General features: G+C 39.3%; 1 protein-coding gene across 1 annotated transcript; it reads right to left on the reverse strand.

The window, feature by feature from the left end:
- Window positions 1-82: 82 nt before the first annotated feature.
- Window positions 83-13,844, reverse strand: MMP23B (matrix metallopeptidase 23B). Its single transcript, XM_054291997.1, has 8 exons — window positions 13,544-13,844; window positions 9,991-10,100; window positions 6,504-6,643; window positions 5,525-5,692; window positions 3,540-3,704; window positions 2,696-2,806; window positions 1,459-1,585; window positions 83-473 (listed from the first exon to the last, which is right to left on the reverse strand). Exons 1-8 carry the CDS (start codon window positions 13,709-13,711, stop codon window positions 299-301), a joined length of 1,164 nt encoding a protein of 387 aa, XP_054147972.1. The 5' UTR covers window positions 13,712-13,844; the 3' UTR covers window positions 83-298.
- Between the last annotated feature and the right edge of the window lie 5,671 nt (window positions 13,845-19,515).

The following is a 19,515-nucleotide window of genomic DNA, read 5'->3' on the forward strand; positions in this document are numbered from 1 at the left end:
TCAGAGTGTTAAACTTGTCTTTTCCTGCCATCCCACTGTCCCAGGGGTCACTCTGCTTTGCAGCAGCTCACACAGCTCCATCTGACACTTTTCATACAAAAAAAAGGTTTTTAATTCTCTGTACAGCAAATAGTTGATAAATTCTTTATCATTCCAAGGACTCCAAAGAGTTTGATATTCCATAATCAGTCCCAGGTACCAAAGCACCGATGAAGAATTCAGTTGCACTATTGGAGATAAAATCTAAAATGCCAAAAACCAGCTGGGAACAGGAGCAGGAGCTGAATCCAGGGCTGGCTCAGTGCTTCAGTCTGATCCTCCAGGAATAAGTAGTGAGGATTCTTTCCTTTTTCTTCACTATGCAAGTGTAAGTTCCTTCATTAATTGCGTTTGCAATGATGCTCATGTGATCTTCATTGAGGGATAAATACCCTGGGTAGGAATATTCCAGAAGTTCCTTATCTTTATACCAGCTGGCAGAAGAAAAAGAATGGAAGGTAAATATGAATATTAATTATTTCTAATAAAAATATATAGAATATATATTAGAATATATAGTTATTATAGAATATTAGTTATTTCTAATAGAAATATTATTAGTTATTTCTACCAATAAGTTTTGCTGAATAAGTGTAGAGTAGAGACTTCACCAAAACAGCTGAGTTTTACTCTTTATTTCAGGTGGATAATTATTAATAATCATAATCATGAGTAATTCTGGAGTTTGAGTCTCTGAAAGTTGATGGGAATTTGGATCCTCATGGATTTGAGCCAACCTAAATTTTAGATACATCCAGAACCTGTTCATACTTCAGTAACAACCAACTAATTAAAACCTGAAAAGATAAATTTAAATTTTACAGGTCTTTTTTGCAGAATATAAAGAATATAAAAATTTATATTTTAAAAAGAAAATTTTAACAAATATTAAAATACTAAAAATAAAATTATAAAAATATAAATACCTATAAATATAAAAATATATATATTAGATAATTGTTATATATAGTATATATTTATATTATATGTAGGATAGATAATTGTTTCATATATATTTATAGTATATAATTGTTATGTTAGTATATCATTATTGTTATTATATTTATAGATATTAGTATATTGTATTTATATTATTTTATTTATATATATAATTTATATATATATATATATATATTATGCTTTTATATAAATATATAAAATTTTAATAACTATTTTGCAGAATTTAAAGAATATAAATATTCAAGCCAGGGAATTCAGTTTGGTAATAGGAATTAGCTTTGTGCTGTATATAACATATATATATATATATATATATATATATAAAAAAAAAAAAAAAATTGGATTTTATCCTCCTTGAGCTCTAGATTATGAACTCCATTTTCCTTCACCCTATTTTTGTGATTTTTCCTCCTGGATTTTGGCTGCATGTGAGGTTTCCTGGATGACCAGAGCACTTACTGGACTTTGCCTTTTTTGTGGATGATTTTCTGCCCGCAGCGGAAGGTGACGTTCCTGCCCTCAGAAACCGTCTTGGTTTTGGTCCTTGGTGGGGGCAGAGTGGGGGGCACCGTTGGAAATGGGAATTCTGGGCAGGGAGAGAAGGAAATGCAGCAGTTCAGGAGCTTTGTCACCCCAAAACCCTTTCACAAAATCATCATTTAAGCAGATTTAAAAGTATTAATTTCAAAGTGCCTCCTCTTGCTGAGCAATTCTTGGATGGACAAAGAACACGATTGATGTGTAAAGATAAAAACTTCGTGGTGTGATAAAAATCAATTTGTTCCTTTCACAGCTGTGGAAGAGGATGTGAAGAGTCCAGTGTGTGAAAAGCCTGTGGAATATCTGGGTTTGTAATTATTTAATTGCATCTTTCATTAATGGGGCCCCAAAAACAAAACCCCTCTGTGCTGAAGAGGCAGTGGTTATCCAGGATATCCTAAGGGATATTTTTTATTCCAGCATTTTGTATCTGAACTCAATTTATCTGCCACAGCTGCAGCAGCTTGCCCTGCATTAGTTCCTTACCTGGATCCACAAGCTGGGCCTGGAGAAGGTAATTAACACCCTGTATTAATCACCTTTCTGGGAGCAGCTCCATCCAGCTGTGCTGGAAATGTTTTTGTCCTCTTTTACCATCCCTGCAGCCCCTCTCCCTGCTATTCCCTGGCTCAGCTAAAGAGAGGAATTGAATTCCAGGGAGGAATTTCATGTTCCACTCCATAAATATTGGATTATTCCTCATTCCAGGCCTGGATCTGCACTCAGGTACACAAAACTCCATTTCTGTTGTGCTGCTTGGAGCTGGATCACTGGTGTCACTGATCCCTGGTGTGAAATGAAGATTCTGCCTGTTCCAGACTCACTTTTACCTCCTCCCTGTGCATTTTACCCTCTCCCTGTGCATTTTTACCTCTCCCTGTGCATTTTACCCTCTCCCTGTGCATTTTACCCTCTCCCTGTGCATTTTACCCTCTCCCTGTGCATTTTACCTCTTCCTTGTGTATTTTACCCTCCTCCCTGTGCACTTTTACCTCCTCCCTGTGCACTTTTACCTCTTCCCTGTGCACTTTTCCCTCCTCTTTGTGCACTTTTCCCTTTTCCCTGTGCATTTTTACCTCTCCCTGTGCATTTTACCCCCTCCCTGTGTATTTTTACCCCTTCCCTGTGCATTTTCCCTCCTCCCCAGCCCTGGTACCGTAGCAGAAGTCGCAGGTGGCCGGGCAGTGTTTCTTCATCAGCTTCCTGCGCTCCTCACAGAATCCTTTCTTAGCCCACCCTGGGCACATGAATAACCTGTCCTTGCAGCCTGGAACAGGAGAGGAGCTGTTAGAGAGGCTGAACGACCAGCCTGAGGTGAAATGTCAGAAGGAGCAAGGTGGAGCTGGGATGGGGAGTGTCACCACATTTCACAGAGAAAAGCAAGGCCCAATTCTTCCCAAGAATATTTCTGGGTTTTGCATTCTCTGAACCTCAGAGAAAGGAAACCAATTCTTATCATTTGCTGTGCCTGTGTTGTGCAAAAGTGGAGTGCAATATGGAGATTGTTTCCCCAGAGTGATGGGGTTTTGTTTCCCCAAAGTGATGGGGTTTTGTTTCCTTGGCCTGTCAGGGCCAAGTGTGTAGCCCCACACTTCTCTTCACAGAGAAATGCAAGGCACAATTCTTATCAAGAATATTCTTATCTCATTTGCTGTGCCTGTGTTTGTGCAGAAGTAGAATGCAATATGGAGATTTACCCACAGTGATGGAGTTTTGTTTCCTTGGCCTGTCAGGGCCTGGTGTGTGTCAGGACTGAGGGTGACAGTCACCAGATTCTGGGCAGTTGATGCTTGGCAGATTCAGTTTAGATGTAATTTAATACAATATAGAATAATATAGCATAATAAAGTCATTAATTAGCCTTCTGATAGCAATGGAATCCTCATCATTTCAAATATCCACACTACAGGAGCCCGAGCTGGGATGTGACGCCACCACTGCTCCACAGCACCCAGCTGCCACCCGGGGCAAACCCTGCCCAGATGGAGGTCGTGTCTCACCGTAGAGCCTGTGGATCCCCCACACCTCGTCCTGGGAAATGCTCTTCCTGCCCGTCAGGGTGGCGTTGATGTGCATGAGCGCGTTGGGGTTCAGCGAGTGCATCAGGCCCAGCGCGTGCCCGATCTCGTGGGCAGCCACGTGCACCAGGTCAGTGAGCCACACTCCTGGGGAGGGGAGAGGAGAGGAAACACCTGGGAGTGGTGCACAGCAGCTTCAGACACTGCTCTGCCTGGTGTAAAACCACAGCAAAGGGTCTGGTGCCTCAGGTTTGGCTTTTCTGTTGTTCGATTCTATACTGATGCCTCACTCAGGTTTGGCTTTTCTATTTTCCAGATTCTGTACTGATGTTTCAGGTTTTAGTTTTTCTATTTTCCAGATTCTGTACTGATGTCTCAGATTTTAACTGTTCTATTTTCCAGATTCTGTACTGATGCCTCAGGTTTTGGTTTTTCTATTTTCCACATTCTGTGCTGCTTTAATCTGAGGGTCTGAGCTTCATATCAGGGGATGGTGAGCTCTGTGCACAGAGCAGGGAGACAAAACAATTCTTTTTTTAGATATAACTTAGAGCTACAACTCACAGACTTATATACTGGGTGCAGAGCCTGGAAACAAAAGCTGAGCAGTGACTCCACACAATGATGGCACTGATGAACAACCTGTGCTCAAGTTGATGCCTCAGGTTTTGGCTTTTCTATTTTCCAGATTCTGTACTCATGTTTCAGGTTTGGCTTTTCTATTTTTCTCATTTTGTGCTGCTTTAGTGTGTGGGTCTGAGCTTCACATCAGGGGATGGTGAGCTCTGTGCACAGAGCAGGGAGACAAAACAATTTCTTCTTTAGATATAATTAGAGATAACTCATAACTCATAGATTTATATATTGGGTTCAGAGCCTGGACCCAAAAACCGAGCAGTGATTCCACACAATGATGGCACTGATGAACAACCTGTGCTCAAATTGATGCCTCAGGTTTTGGATTTTCTATTATCCAGATTCTGTACTGATGCCTCAGGTTTTGGTTTTTCTGTTTTTCACATTCTCTGCTGTTTTAGTGTGTGGGTCTGGGCTTCACATTATGGGATGGTGAGCTCTGTGCACAGAGCAGGGAGACAAAACAATTCCTGCTCCAGCTGGGCACCAAGGACAAATGATCCAAATCTCAGCCCAGGAGCACAAACACCGTGGGCTGGAGAGGGAAAAACAAGGGTGGGACTGCAGGGGCTAAAGCTGGAATGGGACAATTCACTCCAATATGTAAATGGACTAAAATTGATAATTTTGTGACCCATCATCCATTTTTTGGGACCGTTTTGGTTCATCTTGGCTGCAGCCCTGGCTGGGCTCTTGTGCTGCCCAACGTGGATCCATTGAGGACTTTTACTAAATCCCTGTTTTATTCTTTAACTCTGTCCAAGGCCAACCTTCACAGTGAGAGCCAAGAGAGAAACTGCTACCACCAATTCCTTTGGATGTTCAAGAACTTGGGAACCAAAGTCCAGGAGGATTAAAATCCCAGCCAGTGATTTCCATGCGGTTCTGATTCCCAGCAGCAGGACCCAGAGCAGTGCCAGGCTCCAGGAGAGCTGCTCTGGAGCACCAAGGTTTGACCCACTGACCCTCCTCAGCCTCCTGCTCTTTGCTCCCACAGCCCTGAGCTGAAGAAATGGGGTTGGGAAGGTTCCAGGCTGAAAGAGGCTCTTGTTTGACCTCCACAGCCTGGAGTCCAATTCAAGCCTCTGGGCAGCATCCAGCACATGGATTTTAACAGAAGGATGAGGCTGAACTATCCAATAATTTCACTAATTCCAACAATTCCAGCAAGAAATGGAATTTCCACCACTCAGCTGGAGCTCAGGGCAGAGGAACAACACCTTCCAACCCCACAATAAAACCCCAACAATTCCTACTGCCACTTTCCCAGCTCAGGCCAATCCCAGGCTAAAATCCAAACCCCAGGCACTCCACGTTCTCCCTGTGCTCACCTTTCTTCCAGCTGAACCTGGTGTTGCCCAGGATCCAATACTCGTGGTCATCGAAGTGGATTTCCCCGTGGGGAGGGAAGAAGGCGTGGGCCAGCTCCCCCGTGGTGCCGTCGAAGCAGTGGTGGGTCAGGGACTCCAGGCAGTCTGTGTGGTTGATGGAGTAGAAACCTGTGGGGAAAAGCAGCAGCTTGAGGGTTTTCTGTGCCCCTGGGGGTCAGGGGAGACAGGGAAATCCTCAAAAATTTCTCAAAACGCTTCGTCCAATTCTCAGACATAGCACTGCAGCACTCACCACCTTAAAATTGACCTAAAAGACTTACAATCCCATTTCAGTAAATTAATAACCCCTTAAATAAAAAAAAAAATAGGTAGTCCCAAAAGATTAGTCAAAAAACAATTGCAGAAAAATCACATCAAGCCAACAACCAATTCCTAAAATTCCCCGCAAAAAAACTTCAAAAAATCTGTCATCCACAGAAATGACAACAAAAAATGTCATCCACAAAAAATCTCCATGAGAACATGAGAAAATGTGTATCCTTGTTCTGTGGCTTTCCCCACCTGTAGATTCTTACTCTCATTCTCCTGTGGCTTTCCTCACCTGTGGATTCTTATTCTTTATTCTTTATTCTTATTCTTATTCTTATTCTTATCCTTATTTTCCTGTGGCTTTCCCCACCTGTGGGATCCCAGCTGCAGAATTTGAGGGTTCATTCCTGGCAAATGCCTGAAGCTTCCCAGCAAGCGTTAATTGTGAGAATTAATAAAAATATTTAATATAAACATCAATATTTCCTTGAGCAGACAAAATTACTTTTTCTTTGCCTGGCTAAAGGCAAAGGAACCCCAAACTCTATCCAAGTGTCCACCCAGCCCAGGAGGGCTCTCCTGCCTCCCAGACCCCACATTACACCTGGAATTGCTGGAATTGCCCCCCCAGCAGCCCCCTGGCCCCTGCAGGGTCCCGGGGGGCACTCACCGATTTTGAGGTCGCTGGGGAGCTCCGGGGGCACCTCCCTGAAGCTGAACGGGGACACCTCGCTCCACATGCGGAACGCGGCCGCCAGCCCCCGGCGCGTGGCCCTGGCGCTCAGCAGGTGCCGGGGGAAGGACAGGATCCTGCAGGACACACGGACACCAGGGGGGTCAGCAGGGCAGGGCGGGATGGATCTGACTCCATGTTCTTAGAAGGCTGATTTATTATTGGATTGGATTGGATTGTATTACACAGCAGGGACACACAGCACAGCCGGGGTCTTTATCAGGAGCGGGGAGGAATGATGCATTTGGCTTCAGGTCCTCAGAAGGCTAATTTATTATTCTATTCTATTCTATTCTATTCTATTCTATTCTATTCATTTTTGTTTTCAATTCCAGTTCTCAGTCTTCCTTTTATTCTTCATTCTATTCTATTCTATTCTATTCTATTCTATTCTATTCTATTCTATTCTATTCATTTTTGTTTTCTCTTCCAGTTCTCAGTCTTCCTCTTATTCTTCATTCTATTCTATTCTATTCTATTCATTTATTTTTTCCTCTCTCATCCTAATTCTCAGTGTTCCTCTTATTCTTCATTCTATTCTATTCTATTCTATTCTATTCTATTCTATTCTATTCTATTCTTTTTTGTTTTCAATTCTAATTCTCAGTCTTCCTCTTATTCTTCATTCTATTCTATTCTATTCTATTCTATTCTATTCTATTCTATTCTATTCATTTTTGTTTTCAATTCCAGTTCTCAGTCTTCCTTTTATTCTTCATTCTATTCTATTCTATTCTATTCTATTCTATTCTATTCTATTCTATTCTATTCATTTTTGTTTTCTCTTCCAGTTCTCAGTCTTCCATTTATTCTTCATTCTATTCTATTCTATTCTATTCTATTCTATTCTATTCTTTTTTGTTTTCAATTCTAATTCTCAGTCTTCCTCTTATTCTTCATTCTATTCTATTCTATTCTATTCTATTCTATTCTATTCTATTCTATTAATTTTTGTTTTCTCTTCCAGTTCTCAGTCTTCCTTTTATTCTTCATTCTATTCTATTCTATTCTATTCTATTCTATTCTATTCTATTCTATTCATTTATTTTTTTCTCTCTCATCCTAATTCTCAGTGTTCTCTTATTCTTCATTCTATTCTATTCTATTCTATTCTATTCTATTCTATTCTATTCTATTCTATTCTATTCTATTCTATTCATTTTTGTTTTCTCTTCAAGTTCTCAGTCTTCCTCTTATTCTTCATTCTATTCTATTCTATTCTATTCTATTCTATTCTATTCTATTCATTTATTTTTTCCTCTCTCATCCTAATTCTCAGTGTTCCTCTTATTCTTCATTCTATTCTATTCTATTCTATTCTATTCTATTCTATTCTATTCTATTCTATTCTTTTTTGTTTTCAATTCTAATTCTCAGTCTTCCTCTTATTCTTCATTCTATTCTATTCTATTCTATTCTATTCTATTCTATTCTATTCTATTCTATTCTATTCTATTCATTTTTGTTTTCAATTCCAGTTCTCAGTCTTCCTTTTATTCTTCATTCTATTCTATTCTATTCTATTCTATTCTATTCTATTCTATTCTATTCTATTCTATTCATTTTTGTTTTCTCTTCCAGTTCTCAGTCTTCCATTTATTCTTCATTCTATTCTATTCTATTCTATTCTATTCTATTCTATTCTATTCTATTCTATTCTTTTTTGTTTTCAATTCTAATTCTCAGTCTTCCTTTTATTCTTCATTCTATTCTATTCTATTCTATTCTATTCTATTCTATTCTATTCTATTCTATTCATTTTTGTTTTCTCTTCCAGTTCTCAGTCTTCCTTTTATTCTTCATTCTATTCTATTCTATTCTATTCTATTCTATTCTATTCTATTCTATTCATTTTTGTTTTCAATTCCAGTTCTCAGTCTTCCTTTTATTCTTCATTCTATTCTATTCTATTCTATTCTATTCTATTCTATTCTATTCTATTCATTTTTGTTTTCTCTTCCAGTTCTCAGTCTTCCATTTATTCTTCATTCTATTCTATTCTATTCTATTCTATTCTATTCTATTCTATTCTATTCTATTCTTTTTTGTTTTCAATTCTAATTCTCAGTCTTCCTCTTATTCTTCATTCTATTCTATTCTATTCTATTCTATTCTATTCTATTAATTTTTGTTTTCTCTTCCAGTTCTCAGTCTTCCTTTTATTCTTCATTCTATTCTATTCTATTCTATTCTATTCTATTCTATTCTATTCTATTCATTTTTGTTTTCAATTCCAGTTCTCAGTCTTCCTTTTATTCTTCATTCTATTCTATTCTATTCTATTCTATTCTATTCATTTATTTTTTTCTCTCTCATCCTAATTCTCAGTGTTCTCTTATTCTTCATTCTATTCTATTCTATTCTATTCTATTCTATTCTATTCTATTCTATTCATTTTTGTTTTCAATTCCAGTTCTCAGTCTTCCTTTTATTCTTCATTCTATTCTATTCTATTCTATTCTATTCTATTCTATTCTATTCTATTCTATTCTATTCTATTCTATTTTGTTTTCAATTTGAATTCTCAGTGTTTCTCTTATTCTTCATTCTATTCTATTCTATTCTAGTCTAATCTATTCTATTCTATTCTATTCTATTCTATTCTATTCTATTCTATTCTTTTTTGTTTTCAATTCTAATTCTCAGTGTTCCTCTTATTCTTCATTCTATTCTATTCTTTCTTTTTTTTTTCTCTTCAATTCTAATTCTCAGTCTTCCTCTTATTCTTTATTCTATTCTCTTCTATTCTATTCATTCATTCTTGTTTTCTCTTCAATTCTAATTCTCAGTCTTCCTCTTATTCTTCATTCTATTCTGTTCCATTCCATTCCATTCCATTCCATTCCATTCCATTCCATTCCATTCCATTCCAGTTATTATATAAAAGAACACAGCAGGGACACCCAGCACACCTGGGGTGTTTATCAGGTGCCCCTGGCAGGCAGGAATGATGAATCTGACTCCATGTACTTAGAATATAATATAGAACATCTGACTCCATGCTCTTAGAAGGATAATTTATTATTTTATTGTATTATATAATATAAAAGTTATTATATAAAAGAGCACAGCAGGGACACACAGCACACCCTGGGGTATTTTTGAAGTGGCCCCTGGCAGGAAGGAATGAATCTGACTCCATGTTCTTAGAAGGATAATTTATTATTTTATGAAGGAATTATGGATCTGATCAATGTTTTCAGAAGGCTTGTATTGTATTTGTATTGTATTGTATTGTATTGCATTGTATTGTATTGTATTTGTATTGTATTTGTATTGTGTTGTGTTGTATTGCGTTGTATTGTATCCCACAGGATCCCAGCAGCAGATTCTTACAAAAACCACAGGGCCAAGACCCAAAAGCACTGGATAGATCAGGAAAATCCAGGCCCCAGGATGATTTCTGGGCTGTTCCAGTTCTTACTTGTAGGTGAGGTTGAAGTGGTCCCACCTGAGGTGCCCGGGGGTCAGGGTGTAGCGGCGGCTGCGCTGGGCAGGGGCTGGGCTGGGCACAGCTGGGCCTGGCACATCTTCCTTAAAGACAAAACACGACATGGGAGGCACTCCAGGACACCTGATACCTTGAGATTTAGCCTTTATATTTATTCTTTATATTTATTTAGCCTTTATTTCTCAAATGCTGCACTGCATCACTCTGAATTCCATAATAAAGTCTTAGTCAGTGCTTGCACATTTTGTCAGACACAACAATTCCTCCAGGCCTGAGATCCAAGGACACCCCACAGCCTCAGGCCCTGAAAAGTATAAATAAAAGCATAAATAAAAGTATAAAATTAAATTTCAGGGACGAATTGGGGTAAATGACTTCATTACCTGAAGCTGCAATTGGAGGATTAACCCCTGATATGTAAAAGGACCAAATTTTAATTGTGTGAACAACTTGTGACCATCACCCACCCTGGGCTGGAAACCCAGAGGTTTCTGAAAACCCTTTGAGGTTTTTCACTGCCCAGGGGGCACCTCTTGAAGGCCTTTAATAAATCCCAATTTATTCTCTAAAAGCCTCTCTTCTAGGGGCCTTCAGAGTGCAGAATAAAATCCTCCATGGAGCAAAACCTGGGGCTGGGAGCAGCTCTGGCTCTGCCTGAGGGGTACCCAAGGGATGAGACCAGCCCAAAACATCCTAAAACATCCCCAAACCAGCCCAAAACATCCCAAACCAGAGAAAAACATCTCAAACCAACCCAAAACATTCTAAAACATCCCTGCATCAACCCAAAACATCCCAAAGCAGCCCAAACCATTCCAAACCAGCCCTGCATCATCCCAGAACATTCCAAATCTGCTTAAAATCCCAAACCAGCCCAAAACATCCCAAACCAGAGATAAACATCTCAAACCAACCCAAAACATTCTAAAACATCCCTGCATCATCCCAAAACATCCCTAACCAGCCCTGCATCATCCCAAAACAGCCAAAACATCCCAAACCAGCCCAAACCAGTGATTAACATCTCAAACCAACCCAAAATATCCTAAAACATCCCTGCATCATCCCAAACCATCCCAAACCAGCCCAAAACATCCCAAACCATCCCCGACCAGCCCCTGTCCTCCTTGGAGAGCAGGGATGAGCCCTCAGGAGGCTCCTGGCCGCCGCCAGTGCTGCAGCTCTGCCTGGAAAGTTCTCATTTCCTCCATCAGTGCCCAGAGTAAATCTGAGCAGGGCCTGAAACAGGGAACTCTTTGTGCAGGGAGCTCTGAAATGCCCCCAAAGCCTGGAGTGCCTCTAAAGCAGGGGACAGCCCAGGACCTCCTGGAATTGAGTGTGACACATCTGGCTCCAGCTGGAAAAGCCTTTAGAACCTGGAGGGAAATGAATGCGACCCAATCTGGGAATTTTGGGAGTTTTCCAGCTCTGCCTCCCCTTTTCTGGGGCTAAAACATCAAAAATTGGGCTCTAGAGGCACCAAGGCAGTGGCCAAACCACATCCCTGCTGTCACACAGGAACTTTCCATGGCTTGAAAGGCTGGAAAACTTCTCCTGCCCATGGCTGGCAGCCCCATTTCCAAATCTCAGCATTTTTCTCTCCTCCAAGGCGAAATTTCAGATTTTCCTGCAGCTGAGACCAGCAGCAGCTTTGTGAGGACACTTCTTTTGTGAAAACATTATATATTTGGTATACAATATATATTTTATATACTAATATATTAATATATTAAACACAATATAGCTATATAACATTATATATTTCATATATATATATAATATACATTAGATATCTTATATTCTATCTAATGTATATTCTATATTATAATATACAATATATATTATATAATATATTATAATATACAATATATATTATATAATATAGAATATATTATATATTATATAATATAAAATATATTATATATTATATATATTCTATAATATGTATTCTATAATATATATTATATAATATATAATATATAATATATATTAGCGATTATCTATTTTATAAAATATATTGTTATATTCTTATAATATATTATACTATATACTATATTTTATTACATATTATATATTATATTATATATTATATATTGTATAATATAATACAAAATGTAATATGTAATGTAATGTAATAATGTAATATATGTATAATATATTATATACATTATATATTATATTCTATATTATACATACCATGTATTATACATTTTATGGTAAATTATATATTATATTCTATATTATTTGTTATATTTAATGCAAATAATTAAATTCCAGCACAGGGGGAGCCCTGAGCTCTCCCAGCCCCTGGGCACCAGCAGAGAACAATTCCAGCCAGGAAGAGCCTGCTGGCTCCTCCTCCTGCAGGGAAAACTGCAGCCCCAGGGGAGAAAAATGGTTTTATTTTCTATAACTACTGAGAATAAAAGCTTCAGGCCATTAGGGCTGAACAGACAAAGGGAAAAAATTAAAATAATGTGTGACTTCTGCTTAAAATCCAGAGCAGAGCATCAATCACTGCTGGATCAGAGGAGCTGCAGGGCTGAGCCCAACCCTCCTGCCTGGGCTCTGCTCGTTTTAAATTAAAATATTTGACATTAAAACATCTATCTGTTTAGATACTTTAGATCTATTTAGATCTGTTTGTCCACAGACCTATTAAGATCCATTTATTTATTTAGACATTTAGACATTAATCTAGTTAGATCTTTATCTACTTAGATCTTTGTCTATAGATCTATTGAGATCTATTTATCTATTTCGATTATTTAGACATTTCTCTATTAAGATATTTATCTATTTTGATCTATTTGTTTCTATTCAAGTCTGTTGAATCTGTTTCCATTTGTCCATAGATCTACTTATCTATTGAGACTAGATATTTAGACATTCATCTATTAAGATATTTATCTATTTAGATCTATTTAGATCTATTTGTCCACAGACCTATTGAGATCTATTTATTTATTTAGATTAGACATTTAGACATTTATCTGTTTAGATACTTATCTACTTTGATCTATTTGTCTCTATATCTATTGAGATCTATTTATCTATTGAGATTAGACATTTAGACATTTGAGATATTTATCTATTTAGATCTGTTTTGATCTATTTGTATCTATTTAGGTCTGTTTAGATCCATTTGTCTATAGATCTATTTGTATCTATTTATCTATTTAGATTAGACATTTAGACATTTATCTATTAAGATATTTATCTATTTTGATCTATTTGTATCTATTCAGGCCTGTTTAGATCTATTTGTCTATAGATCTATTTATCTATTTAGATATATTTATCCACAGACCTATTACACATACATACACATTACCAATTATCCATTTAGATTAGACATTTGTCTATCTATTTAGGCATTTAGACCTTTAGATATTTAAACCTTTAGACATGTAGATATTTAGGTTTCAGCCTCTAACCAGAGCACACCTGCACCTCTCTTGGACCCCTCCTCCCCTCCCAGGCATTTGAGGCTCAGATCCCTCCTCCTCCTCCTCCTCCTCCTCACCTGAATTTCCTGCACTGCAGCTCCAGCTGGAAATTCCACAGCTGCCAGCACAGCCAGGATGGGGAACAGACACAGAAACCCCAGCGAGGTCCCGCAGCCCCTGCTCCTCTTGTGCTCCAGGCTGGGGGAGCCTCCCCTGCCTGCAGGGAGCTGCTCAGCCCCGTCCATGCCTTCTCCAGGGCTTTGGAGGAGGTTTTGGGGTCAGGAACTCAAGACATTCCCTGCACAGAAAGCATTCGTGATCCTGGAGCTCACATTTGTGAGCAGCGGCTGCCAGAGCTGTGCACACAACCAGAGGAGTTTCAAAATGCCCTAAAAAAAAAAAAAAAAAAAAAAAAAAAGGAAAAAAAAAGGATTTTTTTAAAAGGAAAAAAAAAAAAAAGCAGACTTTACATTAAGCCTCTTTGCAATGTGCCAAAGATTCTCTCAGGCTCTGCCAAGTGGGATCGAGTTACTGCAGCTGAAATTTGGGCTGGCCCGGGAGCAGCAGCAAAGTGAAACAAGCTGGGCTGGACATGAACTCCTCTCTTTAACTCTGTGAGCAACACAGGGCGAATCTGCAGCTCTCAGCTTCGTGTAATGAGAAAAAAAATTACAAAAAAACCCCAGAGGACAGGGCAGCAAGAGGAATGCAGAGGAATCAGCCCCTTGGAATGTGTCGCTGGGGATGCTCCACGTCATTTGTCACAGCTGTCCTGGGTGAAAAATGAGACGCTGGGAGAGCAGGCTGGGCTCTCTCTGCTTGGGAAAGGGCTCAGGGAGATGAGAAACTCCCACAGAAATAAAGAGCAGCCCCTCTTGCAGCAAACCTGGCTGGGAGCTGCAATTTCTGCTGGGTTTGGGTCCCAAAGAGGCTCGGAGGGTTTGCCTGGGAGGTTCTTTGAGGCATCTCCAGATCCACTCAGGGTTTTTGGAAAAGCTCACTCAGAAATTCTCAGGTTTTCAGAGAGAGTTGAAAAACCTCGCTCAGAAATTTTAAGGTTTTCAGAGAGAGCGGAAAAAGCTCACTCAGGAATTCTCCAGTTTTCAGAGAGAGTGGAAAAAGCTCACTGAGAAATTCTCAGGTTTTCAGAGTGTTGAAAAACCTCACTCAGAAATACTCAGGTTTTCAGATACACCTGAAAAAGCTCAGAAATTCTCAGGTTTTCAGAGAGAATTGAAGAATCTCACTCAGAAATTCTCAGGTTTTCAGAGACAGCTGCACTTTTCTATCTCATCTTGAAGTGGGGTGAACTCAACCCCAGTTCTGCTCTCAGAATTCTGCAGGAATTCTTTCTCCCCAGTTCCACCAGAAATGCCAGGCAGGGGGAAGGCCATGCAAAAATTCCTTGGGGGCATCTGAGGCATTCGAAGGGTTTCAGAAAAGCCTTGTAATTTTAATAAATGAAAAATGCTCGAATTGGAATTTTTTCCACCCTAGTTCATGCACTGTTTTATTAGTTTCATATATTTGCAGCCTCAAGCTGGCCTGGAGCTGTCAAACAGCTCAGGAGAAATCAGGCCAGGGAGTCTGGGTGTGCAATTCCATGAACGTTTTCAATTCTCACCAAGACAAACCACCACAAAAATGCAAAAACCAACAAGAAATCCAACAGTGAAAGGGCAGAAAATTGCAGCAGTGCTTCAGACACAGGAAAAGGACAGGATAAGGAGGGACAGCAAGGAAAGGATGGACAGAATTCCAGAGGGGAGGAAGAGCAGAACCCCAGGGTCCAGAGCTCTCCCTCAGCTGCTTTCCAGGGATGGTTCCTCCTTCCCCAGCAGCTCAGTGCCTGTGCGTGGCTCTGAAAAATGCAATTTTTTTTGCATTTGGAACTCCACAGAGATGCAAACTCAGCCCTGTTGGTGGTTTGAGCTGCAATCACAGCACCAAGGGAGAAACTCAACTGAGCTACGCCTGAATTCTCAGTTTCTTTTAGAGCCTGCAGAGAACAGAAAAATGCTGATGGAGAGGAGAATCCTGAAGGAAAAACTTGCCTTGAAATGGGGCTCCAGACCTCCAGCCAAGAGCTCTTCTCCAGCAAGGCAGCACCGGCTTGAAAGAAAAATATTGTTATCAACCCCAGAGCTGGAAGGACATTGAGTTTCAGTCCCAGCTTCAGGGGCCTCTCCCAGAGCCAGGAGGACTCAGCAGAGCAGGAGGGAGATTTCAGTTCATGCACTGCACACCCTGCCCTCCTCCTGCTGCAGCAGCTCAGGGCACTTTAATCCAAATTTGGGGCAGTTTAATCTTAATTAAGGCAGTTTAATCCTGACCAGGGCACTTTAATCCAAATTTGGGGCAGTTTAATCCTGACCAGGGCACTTTAATCCAAATTTGGGGCAGTTTAATCCCAATTAAGCCAGTTTAATTCTGACCAGGGCAGTTGAATCCCAAATTAGGGTAGTTTAATCCTGACCTAGGGCAGTTTAATCCTGATTTGGGGCAGTTTAATCCCAATTAGGGCAGTTTAATCCTGACCCAGGCCAGGGCTTTCTCCTGCACCTTGGACAGGCAGGATTAAACTGGGTTTATAAACCAGCACTGGGCAGGTGAGATCTGCCCAAGGTCCATGTGAAATCTGGCAGGACCTAAAACCCTCCAAGCACCCACTTAGTGCATTATTTTTGTAGCACTCACTCACTTTTGTGGCACCAGTTTTTGTGGCACTCACTCATTTTTGTGGCACTCACCCATTTTTGTGGCACTCACCCATTTTTGTGGCCCTCACCCATTTTTGTGGCCCTCACCCATTTTTGTGGCACTCACCCATTTTTGTGGTACTCACCCATTTTTGTGGCACTCATATTTGTGGCACTCGCCCACTTTTGTGGCACTAATTTTTGTGGCCCTCACCCATTTTTGTGAAGAGAAGAGCCCAAATTTTAAGCAGAGCTTGGGGACTCACACAAGCAGAGCCTGAGGGGAGCAAGAATTCCCTTCATAAAGTGAAAGTTTTTTGTGGAATCCATCTCAGCACAGCTGAGTGAGCGCACAGAGCTTTAGCAAAGTGCATTTTCAGTGCTCCTGAACGTTTCTCCACGCAGCCACTGAGGGTGAGCAGGGCCAAGGAAAGCTCTGTGACTTTTCCATGAGTCACAGACGATTCTGAATGGGAAGAGCCCATCGTGCTGCACATGATCTGGTTTATCCTGTGCTGCCTGGATGGGAACCTTGGCTGCAGAGCTGATCCAAACCCTCTGGGACGTTTCAGGATCCCCTGTCAGGTTACCCTGAGGAGGGAGGGACAGAAGGCAGAGCAGAATTTCTTGGAAAGCACTTTGTTTTCTCTCCCCACCGTGCCCATCCACAGGGAAATCCAGCACATCCAACCCCACCAGAGCCTGGCTGCAGAGAGCTCTCAGAATTACTCGAGCTCAAGCCAAATATTTGCTGAGAAACCAGCTGAGCACTGAGGCCAAGACAAACCTCAGTTTTTAGGGCAGTGAGAGTCAGCTGAGGATCCAGGACTCCCAGACGCAGCCTCAGGAAATCCTTGCTGAGCTCTCCTGGTGAAATCTCTGCTAAATCTGCACAGAACCCTCGGGATGATCCCACACCTTCCCAGGGTCTGCAGTGCAAATTTTGGGTTGGGCTCTGTCAGAACCCAGGAAATTCCTCTGGGGGCTCAGAGACCCCAGCACAGAGCCCCAGATCTCCCTGCCTTTGATTAACCCTTAGAAAAAACAATCACCAACTTATATGAAGAATTACAAGTCAAGAAGATTTAAGTAGAATTATGGTTTGTCATGGAGTGAAAAATAGATTTCTGGGGTTTTTAGAATCAGGGTCCCAAGATGGAAGATCTGTAAGCCATGAAAGGTTAAGCAGAATGATAGTGAATTTATCACGGGGTGAAAAATTGATTTTTTTGAGGTTTTTAGAATGGGGGGTCAGGGTCCCAAGACAGAAGATCCACATGAAAGTTTAAGTAGAATAATAGTGAATTTATCATAGGGTGAAAAACAGATTTTTGGGGGTTTTAGAATGGGGGTTCGGGGTCCCAAGATGGAAGATCTGCAAGCCAGTGCAGACCTGCAACTTTAAACAAAAAGTTTCAGTGGAATGATAGTGAATTGACACAGGGTGAAAAATAGATTTTTGGGGTTTTTAGAATGGGGGTTCAGGGGGCAAGATGGAGGAATCTGGGCTTGTCCAGCCTTTCTCCTTCTTCTTGGCCTCCATCTTCTGGGTGATGGTGGCACTTTGGGATTGGTTTAGAGTAGAAGCTCACTGTCTAACATAGGTGATAGGTATTGGGAATTAATTGTAAATATTGTACATGTAGTTTTTAGTATAAAAGATAACACCAGGGTGCCTCAACCCAACCTCTGGGTCCATGGCACAGGAATCAGGAAAATTTCCCTTAAAAACCACTCAGAGATTTCACCCTTCAGCTCCCAACTCCACCTGGAAGCCTCACTCCTACTTTCAGATTAAAAAAGCCAAAATCTATGGAAACTGTAACAAACTCAAGCGAATATCTGGATAAATGTTATCTCCAGAAGTCAAGAAGTGGTGGAATAACTTTGTGAATAAACCACAGGGTTATAAATAATCAATATTCCCATAATCACCACACACTCTACACAACTTGGGGGGAAAAGAAAATAAATCAACAACCCCCAACTTGGGGGAAAAAATAAAATAAATTAACAACCCCCAACTTGGGGGAAAAAAAAAAAGAAAATAAATCAACAACACCCAGTTTGGGGGAAAAAAGAAAATAAATTAACAACCCACAACTTGGGGGGGAAATAAGAAATCAACAAGCCCCAATCTGGGGGGAAAAGAAAATAAACCCAGAACCCCCAGCTTGGGGGGAAAAATAAAATAAACCAACAACCCAACATTCCTGCACAGTTCCTGTGGGAATGGCACGGAAAAATTGGATTTTTCTGTGGGTCATGGGCTAAAAAAAGGGTTTTGTGTGCTGGATGCTCCCCAGGGAGGGAGGACAGGAATGTTTGGGGCCTAATAAAGAGAATTTTGCCGTTTTTTTACCCTGCAGCCCCTCGTGATCAGCGTCTGCTGATGTTCCTAGAAAAGTCCATGCTCTGGTGAAGAACAAACGAGCTGAGAGCGGCTCCAGCTGGCACAGGAACAGGAATTTTTGCTTCACTGAAATGCTGCACTGGCCTGGCCCAGGCACGACCTGAGAGCAGAAATCTGGGGAGAAATCAGGGGAAAAGGTTTCCCAAAACACAGATAACAAAGGGAATCCACAGTGAACTGAGAACTGCTCCCCTGGGTGGGGATTTTTTTTGCTGCTCTCTGGTGGGATGTATTAATAATTATAAATTATAAATATTAATAATATATCATTATGTTATATGTGATATTATATTATATATACACTATACATATCATACTATATATTTTTATATTATTATATTATATTATATCACAATGTATTATTAATCAATAGTATTAATATAAATTATAAGTATTCATAATTACTGATGTATTAGACTGTGATATAATTTTAATATAATTAATACAAATTAATTTAATTAAATTATAATTAATTCTATATAGTATTATATATATTTACAATATATACTTATATTTAATTATATATTATATTATATTATATTACATAATATTATATTACATTATATTATATCATAATGTATTATTAATCAATAGTATTAATTAATATAAATTATAAGTATTCACAATTACTGATGTATTAGACTGTGATATAATTTTAATATAATTAATACAAATTAATTTAATTAAATTATAATTAATTCTATATAGTATTATATATATTTACAATATATACTTATATTTAATTATATATTATATTATATTATATTATATTATATTACATAATATTATATTACATTATATTATATCATAATGTATTATTAATCAATAGTATTAATTAATATAAATTATAAGTATTCACAATTACTGATGTATTAGAATGTGATATAATTTTAATATAATTAATACAAATTAATTAAATTAAATTATAATTAATTCT

Source organism: Melozone crissalis, unplaced genomic scaffold (genome assembly GCF_028551555.1).
Source record: "Melozone crissalis strain CALT ecotype California unplaced genomic scaffold, PUWL_Pcris_2 ptg000107l_1, whole genome shotgun sequence".
Taxonomy (NCBI): Eukaryota; Metazoa; Chordata; class Aves; order Passeriformes; family Passerellidae; genus Melozone; species Melozone crissalis.

Bases quoted from the DNA above. Each gene is read 5' to 3' on its own strand.
- MMP23B (XM_054291997.1), bottom strand. From the start codon at position 13,711: ATGGACGGGGCTGAGCAGCTCCCTGCAGGCAGGGGAGGCTCCCCCAGC. The intron at 10,101-13,543 runs GTGAGGAGGAGG...TTTGTCTTTAAG, and splicing joins CTGCAGTGCAGGAAATTCAG to GAAGATGTGCCAGGCCCAGC. The intron at 2,807-3,539 runs GTGAGACACGAC...CTCCTGTTCCAG, and splicing joins GGGGATCCACAGGCTCTACG to GCTGCAAGGACAGGTTATTC.